General features: G+C 36.3%; 3 protein-coding genes across 11 annotated transcripts in view; 2 read left to right on the top strand and 1 right to left on the bottom strand.

The window, feature by feature from the left end:
• LOC114875861 (acetylcholine receptor subunit alpha-like) overlaps positions 1 to 5,563 on the top strand; it is a 40,603-nt gene extending 35,040 nt beyond the window's left edge. For 4 of the 6 annotated variants that reach the window (XM_029186643.2, XM_029186648.2, XM_029186645.2 and 1 more), the window contains 5 exons: positions 1,036 to 1,172; positions 1,283 to 1,441; positions 2,412 to 2,594; positions 2,696 to 2,909; positions 3,000 to 5,563. In XM_029186643.2, the coding sequence (XP_029042476.1) occupies positions 1,036 to 1,172; positions 1,283 to 1,441; positions 2,412 to 2,594; positions 2,696 to 2,909; positions 3,000 to 3,197 (891 nt within the window). In that variant the 3' untranslated portion in view covers positions 3,198 to 5,563. The other 2 variants (XM_029186644.2, XM_029186651.2) reach the window with 2 other exon arrangements.
• A 1,454-nt stretch (positions 5,564 to 7,017) lies between these two features.
• LOC114875862 lies at positions 7,018 to 9,568 on the bottom strand. Of its 4 annotated transcripts, none has more exons than XM_029186652.2 (6): positions 9,100 to 9,568; positions 8,651 to 8,943; positions 8,361 to 8,504; positions 8,185 to 8,299; positions 7,934 to 8,111; positions 7,018 to 7,869 (listed from the first exon to the last, which is right to left on the bottom strand). In XM_029186652.2, the coding sequence occupies exons 1-6, from the start codon at positions 9,307 to 9,309 to the stop codon at positions 7,670 to 7,672; spliced, it is 1,140 nt and encodes a 379-aa protein (XP_029042485.2). In that variant the 5' UTR covers positions 9,310 to 9,568; the 3' UTR covers positions 7,018 to 7,669. The 4 variants fall into 4 exon arrangements, with proteins under 4 accessions (XP_029042485.2, XP_029042487.2, XP_029042488.2 ...); XM_029186654.2 differs by having other exon boundaries at positions 8,651 to 9,008; positions 9,100 to 9,192; XM_029186655.2 differs by having other exon boundaries at positions 8,651 to 9,001; positions 9,100 to 9,190.
• Positions 9,569 to 9,843: 275 nt separating this feature from the next.
• On the top strand, positions 9,844 to 11,333 carry LOC114875863 (ER membrane protein complex subunit 3). Its single transcript, XM_029186656.2, has 4 exons — positions 9,844 to 10,128; positions 10,211 to 10,467; positions 10,580 to 10,921; positions 10,983 to 11,333. The coding sequence occupies exons 1-4, from the start codon at positions 9,980 to 9,982 to the stop codon at positions 10,991 to 10,993; spliced, it is 759 nt and encodes a 252-aa protein (XP_029042489.1). The 5' UTR covers positions 9,844 to 9,979; the 3' UTR covers positions 10,994 to 11,333.
• The last annotated feature ends 2,366 nt before the right edge of the window (positions 11,334 to 13,699 follow it).

Genomic DNA, 13,699 nt, shown 5'->3' on the forward strand with positions numbered 1-13,699 from the left:
GAAAATTCGCGTATCGTCCACGCTTGTTTCGATTTCAAGACAGAATTTTTCTTCCTTACTTTCAACTTTTTCATTACTCTTGATATCTTACCTATTCCAAGAAGACCGATGTCGCACGTTTGTACGTGCAGGGTATCTTTTACTTTTATCTTACTTTTATTTCAAACTGAAAACAGCTGAATGTACTTTAGAAAGACACGTAGAAAAAGATTTGAAGCGCAACAGCTTGATAGGTAGGTAGGTATACGAAATCGCGTTTGAAAAAGACAATAGCAACGAAGCATGAATTCGGCTTTAGTTGCCGAATCTGCTAGGGAAATATGTAATACCCTCTTCGAATCGGCCTTTGTTCTTCGTTTCTCGTTTCTCGTTTCTCGTTTCTCGTTTCTCGTTTCCCGTTAGCCTACCGATTTCAAACCTGCACCGATCTCAATTGCGAATATCAACTTCCATCTCCCGTTACACGCCTATCTTTACGTGTATCGCGTTTGTATGCAGGAATATTTGCGTATCGTCTATCTGGAAACACGCTGGCTGTACCATGAAACGAACCCTTTCCCTTCAGCCCCACTTGTATTCGCGATCGAGTTCTCTGTATGTACATATGTATAGGTACGTTCTTGTGCATTTTAAACGATAGAAAGTTGAGAACGATAATTATTATAATCGTTTAAAACAAAGTAGGTAAATGATATTGATCGGTACATGATTAAAATTAAAATAAAATAAAAAAGTTTGGTAGGCATCGCAAACAAAGGGGATGACCTTAACACGTTTCGAAATATGTACAATCCTGTGTGATGAACGAATAAAAGAAGCATTTTGTTCGTCGCACTTAATCTCGAGGGCTCTTCTTTGTCTCTTTGTGACGGATTCACTTTGCTCGAGGATACCTTCCAAATACTAAATTCTAAATTCTGAATTCTTCTTTCTCTTCTATTTCTCCTTTTTTTTTTTTAAATTATTATTATTATTATTATTATTATTATTCTTTTTGTTTTTTAATTGAAATGATCGATCGTTGTTTGATTGCAGGTCAGCTTATCAATTTCAATTTTACTGTCGCTGACTGTGTTCTTCCTTCTGCTGGCCGAAATTATCCCGCCCACATCGCTGGTGGTACCGCTTCTCGGTAAATTCGTCCTTTTCACCATGATCCTAGACACCTTCAGGTATAACCATTGATAAAAGTTTTTTCTTCTGTTTTTTGTTACGTATTTTGAAACGACTGATACACAAGTTTAAAAGTAAGATAGAATTTAAAAAAAGGTTTATTTTTCAGTATATGCGTAACCGTGGTAGTCCTCAATGTTCACTTCCGGTCGCCACAAACGCACGTGATGGCACCATGGGTCCGTCGTGTTTTTATCCATGTTCTGCCAAGGCTACTGGTGATGCGCAGGTATAATACGTCTTCGAAGAGAACCGATTACAATTCCAGGCAAGATATGATTCTACCGAGCATTTGGAACAGTTGTTGGGTCTATGCCAAACAGTATTAGAACGCTCATTAGTGCCCCTTGCACGTGACGTTAGGCGTCACGACGCGTCGCGTCGCGTCGCGTCGTCTCTGCAACTATTAGCACAACTACTGTATTGCCTCTTTAAGCGGCACCATTTTCTTATATTTCCATATATTTATACCACTCTAATTGTAAGTGGCAACTCGTCGTTTCTAGCATTGCTTAAACTCACTCTCTTCCTAGGTTTAGTTACACTACTCGCTCCTACGTACTTACATACATATAGTATAATAGTTGGTCCGTTGAAGAATTAAAAAATGGGAGGAGAGTGTTCCAGATTGATGACGATGTAGAAATTTTATACAATTTCTATTGTAATATAGGTATTGAAGAGGTAATACTGTATCACTTTCTTTGTTTGCTACAGCTAGAAAACCGACCGATGAATCGTTTAATGATCCGTCATTCTTGTTTAAAGAATCGAAATCCTGCACCAGCCACTGTAAATGCAAACACGGTAGTACAACAATTTCATATACCGTTCATACTCGTATGCACTTTTATTCAGCACTTTGATAAGATTTCTAAGAGTTCACTTGTGTCCAATAGATTAATATTGATTTTAAATCATCATTGTCACCCACATGCTCGATACCATATTGCCTACAGTAACAACAATCATATCGTCTGTAACATAACTAATTTAACATTGTATGTACATACATATGTATATGTATAGAATATTATGTAGTTTTACGAGTTTAGAAAACAATATGTATCCATTGTTTTGAAAAATTGAAACATTTAGAATCTAATATCTAAAATCTAATATGTATCTATACTTGTGTATATTTTTTATTATAGTTAGCACTTATAATTATGATGTAGAATCGAGAATTTCTATTCTCTAATTATAATGTGTAGTATTCTTGATTGGTATTGAAACAGGCCGCAATACCAGATAGACAAACGTAGCATGGCTGGTCATCACGGTCAACGTGTTATGGTTAGAACGTGCAACGGTCTCGAGTTACGAGATCCATCTTTGTTCGTGGAAACCTCGGCATCGGAGCTGGTTGAATCTTCCGTTCTGTTCCCGAGTCTCGATTCGCGGGACGAATTACACCCTCGGTACGTGTGGTTGTTGTTAGTTTTCTGATTGTGAGAGAAGAATTTGATAAAATTCTCAATCATAAAAATGAATTGTTGTTGTTGAAAAATTGATTCATCAGGGAATTGGAAGCGGTCAATTTGGGAAGCGCGTGCCGTATTCATGGCTCCCCAGCGGCCACAGCTGCTCCTCCACCTCAACTACCGACCGAGGAGAGCGTGGACGCTCTCTGTAACACGCTTCATCATTGGCATCACTGCCCAGAATTGTACAAGGCCATCGAAGGCATACGTTTCATTGCCGACCATACGAAAAGAGAAGAGGACTCTACCAGAGTATATAGAAATTCTTGCTTCAACCGATTATGTATATTGTAAATATCTATAAACCATCAGAGTCTCGATAGAACGTTAATCCTTGTTCAGGTGAAAGAAGATTGGAAGTACGTCGCGATGGTTCTCGACAGGTTATTCCTCTGGATTTTTACGTTAGCCGTGGTCGTTGGTACAGCGGGAATAATCCTGCAGGCCCCGACCTTGTACGATGATCGGATCCCCATCGATGTGCGACTGTCCGAGATTGCCTCTACCACTGCCAAGCCACACATCGTTACAAGCCTTTGAGAGACAATTCTTACCCCCGTGTACAACGCATGCTCACATACATAAAAAAAATACGTACAACTACATACAAACAGCTATAGAACGTAATGTACGCAACGACGCGACGCGACGCGACGCGATGCGACGCAACGCAAGGAAGAAATGTAAAATGCGTTATCGTTGACCAGCGACTTTTACAAGAAGAAGAAGAAGAAGAAGAAGAAGAACAACAACAACAACAACAACAACAACAACAACAACAGCAACCGCGTACTATCAATTATTTCGGTGTACTTACAAGTGTCTGATATGATTAACATTCTGTGAATCGATGCGATGCTTCTAACTATAACTACTTCAATCAGAATTGCTACACCAGAATTCTTCACAAGTACTCTTGTTGTTGAAATATCTTGTTGTTGTGTTTCTATCGCTTGCACCTAATTTCTTTATCAACACATTCATTCATCGTCTATACATTTCGTATAACAATTTTAGTTGTAACCTTCTTCTCGTTGCCTTGTAAGGTTCATTAACGATCAAATACCTTCGACTACTCGTATTATCGCACTATGTATCATGATTGATATAAACGAGAATAATTCCTTCTCGTTTAACGTTCATTGATACATATTTTAATATCAGATTCTTTGGACATCAATTTTATTGGAAGAGATATTTCATTTTCTCTGTATAATATGGTGCAGTTTAATTGTAATAATTCTTTTGTATTTTACCGAACACGAGGCTAATAGAGGTTTCTCATCCCTGGTGTTAACGACTGAAAGACTGAAGCCTCGGCAAGTCTTTGACTTTTTTGCATAAATTAAAAACGATTAACGGCCAATTAAACTGCAGTTTTACCTGCTCAAGACAAGGGTTCTCAAAAGCATACGCACACGAACGGCTAGAACGTAGAGATAAAGTAAAATGATTAATGGAGATGACAAATTTCGACTCTCTGAGCTTTAACAAAACGGTAAACTGGATTTCTTTCGATCTTCCTTTAAAGTCTTTCAAAATCGTTTTCTGATCGCTTAATCGATCAGATTAAGATTGATGGATTTATTTTCTACTAACCCTTTGATGATGCTCAGAGAAATTATTGTTAGCCCTTATGATACACGTGGATAAAAATTGGAAGTAATAACAATGGCATTCCTAGATGAATAAAAGTGCAAACATATTTCTCGATCTCTGATTCGTAATAAACGTTATTCGTTCATTCAAAGAGCAAGAAATGTGTTCTCGCACAAATATTTTAGAAGGAATCGTATTACAGTTCGTTGTTTTATTATTATTAATATATATCGCGAACGAAAAACGTAAGCTGTAGAAAAAATATATTAAAAGTAATAAGAAGAACAGGTTGTCGAAACGTGTACACGATGTAGTATTAATTACGGAAAGATCTATAAAGGGGTTCAATTTCGTGGCAGTTGCATTTACGTCGCAATTGTGATTCTTCCATCGACTACACATTATGTACCCTCGACGTTCGTACTTGAAAGAGTCAATCGTGTTTAAGTATCTGATTGTGCAGAATAGAAGAAAGAAATCGCAAAAACATGGGACCGAAGCGTTATGTATCTATGTATTTTACACTCGTTAATCTCGAAACGAAACGATACGAAACGAAACGAAGAACGTTGATTATAATGAAACGGGAAAGAATCACAACGACGAAAGTGTGGATGGCATGGAATTCGACAAAGCCTGTTGCAGACTCAGGAAGAATGAAATAAAACTATTGAATGATTTCAGAAATTTACATCGAGCCTGTAACAATGGGGCCATATTTTCACAAAAATATTTAAAAGAAAAAGTAAACAAACCGAGAGGAAGAAGAACTATAGGTGCCATTCTCTCGTTGAAGCTGTAAATTCTAAATGTTTTACAAGATGAAAAGGAAGAGAAAGAGAGAAAGGAAAAAAAAATGGTTGGGCCTAAGAAAGTTTCACCGACTCAACTTTTATTGCTCATAATACGTACTGTGTTTGTAATAAGATTAACTTTCGTAATAATTGCGTTCGTTCCAACAATATCGGCGAACCGTAGACGTTTGTTAAACAATGTCAAAGTGGCGTGCAAAAAAAGAAAAGAAAAGAAAAGAAAAGAAAAGAAAAGAAAAGAAAAGAAAAGAAAGGCGGAACGTGCGAAGAAAGAAGAAGGTCATATAATTTGTTCATCCTGCGATCGCGTTCAAATAATTTACTGTCTATCCTGCGCTATAAAATTAAAAAAAAAAAAAAAACCTCGATCCACAATAAAAGCTCGTCATCAACAGTAGTTGCATTGAAAAGAAACAGCACTTTAACAATTTTATACGCGCTATTCCAGGCAAAGTTATTAGTCAATAAATTACCCAACGATACGCGTCCTCGAAACCTCACTGTTCTATTATTCTTTACAAACAGCCGAGTGTTACTTGGGACGACAAAGTTGAGGAACGATGCTGTATCTCTTATGAAGTTAATCAGCTAAATAATCGATCAAGACTTTGGGGTGTAAATCGTGTCTTGTAAGTTAATTATTCTGACTCTTCTCCAAATATTTTAAATAAAAACTAATGAACTTGTCAGGGAAGAAGCTGACTACAATTATGGAGAATTATCAAGATGTTTACCCTTCGAGACACGACTTATACCCAGTCCCGATCAGTTGTGAGAAACCGGGCCGTAAAAGCCTTCAAAATCTAAGAAGACAAAAAAGATAAAATTTGGCTTATCGTTGACATGATTATACCAACATGAATTTTACATATAGACTTTACATTTCTTCGCATCTTTTTTATTCTTTTTGTCGTCATTTAAAACAGCATGAATATGTGAAGTACATTAACTCTTTTGCTACGTCCAAAGTGCTTTATTAATTCGGTAGATTTACCGATATAACGATATAACGATATAACGATATAATAAAGAAATGCAAGGTTGCGTTAATATCAAATTACGAAAGGATAAGAAATATTTCTTAAGAACAAGAAATTTTATGAAATTTTATGAAATTTTAATACGTTGAAAAGAGTTTTGGTTGAAGCACGCCGTAGCAAAAGGGTTAAAGACAGCTTAAAAAGCAAGTACAGAAGAAAGAAGAGAGACATTGAAAAGAAATTGATTACACGTTATTACGAGGAAGTAAGCGCAGTGATAGTTACTCAACATAAGTTACGAAATAACTTAACGATATACATATATAAATATTATAAATAACCACCACACACACACACAAACACACACACACAAACGCACACACACACGATAAAAATAATATGGCAAGATATTTTGTGAGTGTGTCTATAAAACTCGATTATAAAAGAATTTACGTAATAAACAGACCTTGTAATCTCCATTCAAGGATCAAGGATAATTATTCCAATTTAGTAAGGAAGCAGAGATTTTATAATGTTGTGTTGAACAATGAACGGTCGTCATACACGTGAAAAGGCCTTATTCAGCACTCGGATTTCACAACGCATTCAGGGAGAGAAATATTGCTATATTAATTTAAAAAAATGTAGTTTTACTCATCACAGAGAGTAACCGAATTCCGTAGTGCACAATCGATCAAGCTGTCATTGAACAATGTTTTATCATTCATTTAATTCTCTGGTTTCATTATACATGGAACGTGTTTTTTTAAACAAATTCTATACAACTACGATAAATCATAATTTTCTGATATCAACATCTATCAACTATCATTTAAATATTTCATTCTATTAGAATATTTTATATATGATGAACTGCGACAATTCATTCATTTCATTGCATTTAACACCTATTTTAAAACGCCTTATACACAGTATTCATTTGCAAAAAAAAAGAAAAAACAACAAAAATAATGGTATGTACATAACTCTTTAATTCTGTGAAAGAATATGTACCTACAGTTTATATGAACATAAGATCTCCCTACATTTAGACATTGATATAAAACTAAGATCGCTTAAATAATTTTACCATTGATTATTGTCGAATCGAAAAAATGTGTTGTGCATTTGTATAATACAACATTTTATGTATAAGTTTCGAAATCGAATGTTTTAACAATTTTTAGAAATACGATATTATCAAGGCATGTACGCTGCCAGAATATTGAATACAATTTTATTCAAACAATGTTCATTTATAATATTTTTCATTAAGCTGTATAACATTGTGGAACAATTCAGCCTAAATACATGTACTATATTTTATTGACACAATCCAAAATGATCGAAAATAAAACTTTATATATCTAGGAACTGTGTTATTTTAATAGTTTTCGTTTTTATAATAACATTATAGAAAATGAATAACATTAAGCTATTAACATCATCATTACAAGCTTCAAGAAAGCCACAGTTTTCTCACAATATTGTTTTTGTATATTCATATATTTGGTAAAACAGGCGTCTTTATCAAGGTAAAATGTGTGCAAACTGCAGCATAGTCTTTATATTTACTTTTTCCTCAATTGTAAAATACTGATTATATTGCTTATCTCTGCGATCACTGTTCGTTTCCCTTCCCGTTCCCGTTCCCGTTCCCGTTCCCGTTCTCGTTCTCGTTCTCGTTTTCCTTCTCATTTCTCATTGGTTCTTCCTTTGCATTTGTTTGAGATAATATTTCTGGATAATCAGTTAGCGATGTAGTCTCATTATGTTTTGCTTCCCGAATTCTTTTAATTTTCTTTTTAATAGCTACTGCACCTGGTTTTAATTTCAAGATTCTTAGTAATGCGACAATAGAAAATTTATACTTAAACATACTTACAAAATAACGTTTGCCATAATTCAGCTTTTTTTGAAGTTCTATTAACTAACTTTTTTAATGAATCTCTGTGTCGCTTTTGTATTCCTGCTAATTCAATTGCTTCCTGTGTTGGAGGTGGAAATAAACAAATTTCTAGCCAGTGTGTAGCCTTTCCACACCATAATAACCTAAACCACATCTAAAAATTACATTTTTTACTAAGTAGGACTTGCTTTTAAAAAGTAGATAGTATGATTCAAACGTAACATTACCGAATCTATGCATTCTGCAATAAACCACAGCCACAAACCCAGCTTTGCTCGAGTATGGTTAGTACTTTCTGTCCACAACATTAATTTTGGCACAAATAATGTGTACAAATATATCCTGAAAAAGAAAATAAATGATAGTGATAAATGATAAATGATAACTATATAATTGTACTAACCAGCTGAGACAATGAAGGAAAAAGAACAACTTAGGTAGCTTTTTTCCAATAAAGTGCGATGTACATAACAAAATACGACATATATTTATCACAATAGTATCAAATGCTTTGTAAAACACAAAAGTGCTTACTACTGTACACCATCTGTAAAGAAGATTACATTTTCTATAATACTTAATACCTAATTTAGAATCAACTGCTACATGTTCAAAGGAAACAATTAGAGATTATATATATAGAATTGCACGATTAAAGAACAATAAATTATATTATAACAAAAGTTGTTTTACTTTTCCTGATATGGATTCATAACAAAAGATGCAAACAGCAAGTTGGCCCAGCCTTTTATCCAAGCCTCGTGACAGAAGATTTCTACTCCTGCCCGATGAAGGTAAAAGCTTTTATGTAGAATAACACCTAACTCTTGGTGAGTTACTGCTTGTTCTTCAGAGAAAAAGTTTATCGTCTTGACAGTAGATGACTTCAAATAACAAATGCTACCAAAGCAAAATCCACAATTCCACACAGCCTCGATTATTCTACTTCTTTGCAACAATGGAATGCGCATACGTCGAAGTAACGACTGTGTTAATAAATGAAAAGTATCAAACATATTGTCAATAGGCTTTGTTATCCTTTATCTGCATTCTTTGCAAGTAAACCCAAAAAAAAAATTGACAAACTCATTAATTAATACGAAAAAACTGCGAAAAAATATGAATAAATTTTTAAAACTTACATTAAGGCACTTTTCATACATAAAATATAAAATAATCCAAAATGGAATTAGATATCCAAGGAGTACATCAGACCTTTTTATTCTTATTTCATTCATTCGTTGCATATTAAACGTCTCTTTGTCCCATAAATTTGCAACTATTGGTTTAAAATGTAAAACATCAAAAACTGAATGCAATACAATAACCCAGTTATTCATAGCTTCTTCCATTTCGACCAATTTCGACTGCTTGAAATCACTTGAAACTCCGCTTACTTTTTAAGGAAAATGGCGGTCTAAGCCAGCGGTGAAAACCGGCGCAAAGGAAGGATGTCTGATGAGAGTTGATGAGGTGTAAGGGATGCCAAGATATAATGGATGCAGGGATGTAACGATTGCAAAGATGTAAGGGATCTAGGCACGTAAGGAATGCAGCATGTATAGGATCCAGGGATGTAAAGGATGCAGATATGTATGTATATAGTAAGGAAATCAGTGGTTGTGTGTATTTATGTACATATGTAAATAGCTTTTTTTTTAACGTGGGGAAACCTTGCATAAAATCCCCCACCGTGCCTCGGCGTAAGGCAGTGTGGGAGTGCAGATTACTATACATATACTGGCGAATACCAAAGTGCCTCCTATGAATTAGGCATAATGCCTGCTGGTTCGCTGTATCATACCCAATCATACCCAATCATACCCAGTGGTGGGAACAGCTTCTCCTCCGCTGGCTTATACCGCCATTTCTCTTAGAGGGACGTCAATCGTGCTTGAGCCTCTAGAGTGCATGTATATATATATATATATATACATGCATACATAAAATGTTCTTCAGTCTGTTTAGTTTTCTTACTTTTATTCTGTCTTCCACGTAAATTTGTGGAGCGCAGCAAGTGGTATGGCCGAGTTGCTTTTAGATCCAAACATTCGAGGGTGGGTGTTCTTACCTATTGTCGTGATTACGTTTCTCGTAGGAATTATTCGTCATTATGTGTCGATACTTCTTGCTTCACAGAAAAAGGTTGAGCTTCATCAAGTACAGGACAGGTAATTATTTGCAACGTTGTATTCTGAAGTGAATAAAATATTTACGTATTTGTAATTAACGTATAATTTTGATATCTTACAGTCAAGTGATGATACGCTCGAGATTACTTAGGGAAAATGGTCAATATATTCCAAAAATGGCATTTATTAGTAGAAGACATTTCTTTAATAATGAAGAAACAGGGTATTTTAAAACTCAGAAACGTGCTCCTGTGTCTCAAAATCCTATGACAGATCCTAATATGATGACGGATATGTTAAAGGGAAATGTTACCAATGTTTTACCAATGGTACTGATAGGAGGATGGATTAATTGGATGTTTTCTGGTTTTGTTACAAGTAGGTTCGATGTTTAGTCCTATATTGTATATTGGTTTTTATATTTAATTAATAATTTGCTATATATTCAATGTTATCTTAACTTTTAAGAATATTAATAATCTGTTTTTAGCCAAAGTGCCATTTCCATTGACATTGCGTTTTAAACCTATGTTGCAACGTGGCATAGAGTTAGTCACCCTTGATGCTGCATGGGTTTCATCCGCATCCTGGTATTTCCTTAATGTGTTTGGATTGCGTTCCATTTATACGCTTGTTCTTGGAGAAAGCAATGCTGCTGATACTTCTAGACTTCTACAGGACCAGGTATCTGGGGCAGCAATGTCTATGCCACCAGATCCAAAAGCTGCATTTAAATCAGAGTGGGAAGCATTGGAGATATATGAACATAATTGGGCATTGCAGGGAGTTGAAGCAGACCTTATAGGATCTCAAAGAACAGACACAAGTGAAAGTATGTAAATATTTGTCAATTATTTTTTAATGGAAATTTAATGGCACTTTATGTTTTCTAGGTAATAAATAATGGAAAGACATTGCACCTGTATCTACAGATATAGTATGTGCCATTTTGGAAAGACCATTGAAGATTCAAATAAATTAATAGTTTGTATTAGTACAATAAACAATAGATTATTTATGGTATTCTTAAAAATGTAATATTGTATGTTTCACTGGAATATCTTAACAGATTTTTCTGGTAGTCTGTTAAACCTTCAGTTTAACATGTGCAAAATCATATACATGTACAAAAATAGCAACTTCTTTTTACGTATTCTACATTTTTTAAGTACAAAGAAATATTCATATTTAATAGTTATATGTTATTACACACTATTTACAATAAAATATACTATAACAAGGAATACGGAGATACAGTGATTTAGTGGTAGTCCCCGCGAGGCTTACGAAAAGAATTTCATCCAGGGGTGTCAGGGACCCCTTTGCGACAGAACTCTGAATACCGACCTGATATCATATTAGGGTGTTGAGGACACCGAAGCGCCAGTGACTACATACCGACATTATGGCATCGGGGACTTAACTCCGTTCGGGGTCCCTGACACCCCGATGCCATGTCGGTATGCAGAAAGTCTCTGGTGCTTCGGGGTCCTAGACACCCCGGATGTCATGTCGGTATGTAGCGTCTTGGATGCTTGGGGTCCCGGACACCCCAGATGCCATAATGTCGATAAGCAAAGAGCGTCAGCAATTCTCCGGGATCCCTGACACACCGGATGCAATAATGTCGGTAAGCAAAGAGTGTCAGCTGTGCTTCAGGGTCCCTGACACCCCAAGAAGTATCAAGTCAGTGCACAGAAAGCACCACCGATGTACTGGGGTCCCAGACACCCCGGATGCCATGTCGGTATGCAGTGTCTTGGATGCTTCGGGGTCCCTGACACCCCAGATGCCATAATGTTGGTAAGCAAAGAGCGTCAACAGTTTTTCGGGGTCCCTGACACCCCAAGATGATGTCAGGTCGGTATACAGGGGGCGTTATTGGCGCAGCGGGGTCCCTGGAATCCCTGGATGAAATCAGGTCCGTATGAAGCAGGTACAAGCAGTATAATAAACCTCCTCCAATTTCTTTCCGGAGTTTATATAAATTACTTTATTCATTTTTCCCGCTTATAAACAAGCTCATCAAAGAGGAATAAAATTTATGATTTTATCTGTCTTCTAAGCCTCGGCCGACCACCCCTTTTATTTATTATTTTACCCTTCGTTATCGACTATGGTCCACCCTTTTCAGTTATTAATTATTTTATTCTCCTTTATGTGATAAATCCACGCTTCCTAACTATTTATTATTTTATATCTCTTTATGGGCCTCGAGATGAACACCGTTCCCAGCTATTGTTTATTCTATTCCTACTCTTTATGGACCAAGGCTTCCCATTGTAGTTATCTATTTTTTTCGTTCTTTTCATGGACCTTGCAGGGACTACTGCCAAATCACCGTATCCTCGTATCCTTTGTATTCCTGCATTCCTTACTTCTCTCCATTCCTTACATTCCTGCATCCCTTGTATCTCTGTAACCCTTATAATAAACATAATAATATACTTATGGCCACTGGTTCGAGTAAAGGTAAGAAAAGGTAAGTAAAGGTAAGTAAAGGTAAGTAAAATCTCGTGAAAAATAATTATGAATTTAAATTTTTGCAAAATTTAGTACTTTTTTTAATCGCCAGAGGGCGCTGATTTAACGTCGAAAATTTAGTTGAAATTTTTCCCGCTAGAGGGCCAAAATTTCTGCGTGATTTAGTTCCTTTTTTTGCCAGCAGAGGGCACTGATTCGAGGTCGAACTTTTAGTTCGCATTTTTCCCGCCAGAGGGCCAAAATAGCTGCATTATTTAGTTCCATTTTTTGCCACCAGATGGCGCTAATTCGAGGTCGAAATTTTAGTTCGCATTTTTCCCGCTAGAGGGCCAAAATTGCTGCGTGATCTAGTTCCTTTTTTTGCCGCCAGATGGCGCTGATTCGAGGTCGAAATTTTAGTTCGCATTTTTCCCGCTAGAGGGCCAAAATTGCTGCGTGATCTAGTTCCTTTTTTTGCCGCCAGATGGCGCTGATTCGAGGTCGAAATTTTAGTTCGCATTTTTCCCGCTAGAGGGCCAAAATTGCTGCGTGATCTAGTTCCTTTTTTTGCCGCCAGATGGCGCTGATTCGAGGTCGAAATTTTAGTTCACATTTTTCCCGCTAGAGGGCCAAAAGTTTCGAAGAAGTTAGTTCGTTTTTTTAACGCCAGGAAGCGCTATGTCGGGATTCTAAGGGATGCAGGGATGTTAGGGATGCTGAGATGTAAGGAATGCATGGGTGTAAGGGTGACAGAGCTGTAAAGGATGCAAGGATACAAAGGAAGCAGGGATGTAAAGGATGCAGTGATGTAAGGAATGCTGGGATGTAAATAATGCAGGTTTATAAGTGGTGCAGATATGTAAAGGAATCAGGGATGTAAAGGATACACACGGGAGTAATAAACTGAACACGTTTGTCCTGCTAATGAGTTTATTCAATAAGCTATGAAGATAAATACAGCAAATTAAATGAACGCAGAAAATAAAATATAGATATATGTATGTTTAGCATGTAGATCTGCACCCCTAAGCGGTCGCTATGGCGGTGCTATCGGTAGGAATGGCATGGTAAGAGAGGAGCTGTTAAAATAGGCATATCATATCTGCCATACCGACTGTACCCTCTACATGCAGACTTAACTGCGCCT

This window comes from Osmia bicornis, chromosome 2, assembly GCF_907164935.1.
Source record: "Osmia bicornis bicornis chromosome 2, iOsmBic2.1, whole genome shotgun sequence".
In the NCBI taxonomy this organism is placed as follows: Eukaryota; Metazoa; Arthropoda; class Insecta; order Hymenoptera; family Megachilidae; genus Osmia; species Osmia bicornis.

Bases quoted from the DNA above. Each gene is read 5' to 3' on its own strand.
- LOC114875863 (XM_029186656.2), top strand. From the start codon at position 9,980: ATGGCCGAGTTGCTTTTAGATCCAAACATTCGAGGGTGGGTGTTCTTA. The intron at 10,129-10,210 runs GTAATTATTTGC...GATATCTTACAG, and splicing joins CTTCATCAAGTACAGGACAG to TCAAGTGATGATACGCTCGA. The intron at 10,468-10,579 runs GTAGGTTCGATG...ATCTGTTTTTAG, and splicing joins GTTTTCTGGTTTTGTTACAA to CCAAAGTGCCATTTCCATTG.
- LOC114875862 (XM_029186652.2), bottom strand. From the start codon at position 9,309: ATGGAAGAAGCTATGAATAACTGGGTTATTGTATTGCATTCAGTTTTT. The intron at 8,944-9,099 runs GTAAGTTTTAAA...TTATTAACACAG, and splicing joins TGTATGAAAAGTGCCTTAAT to TCGTTACTTCGACGTATGCG. The intron at 8,505-8,650 runs GTAAAACAACTT...TCTTCTTTACAG, and splicing joins ATGAATCCATATCAGGAAAA to ATGGTGTACAGTAGTAAGCA.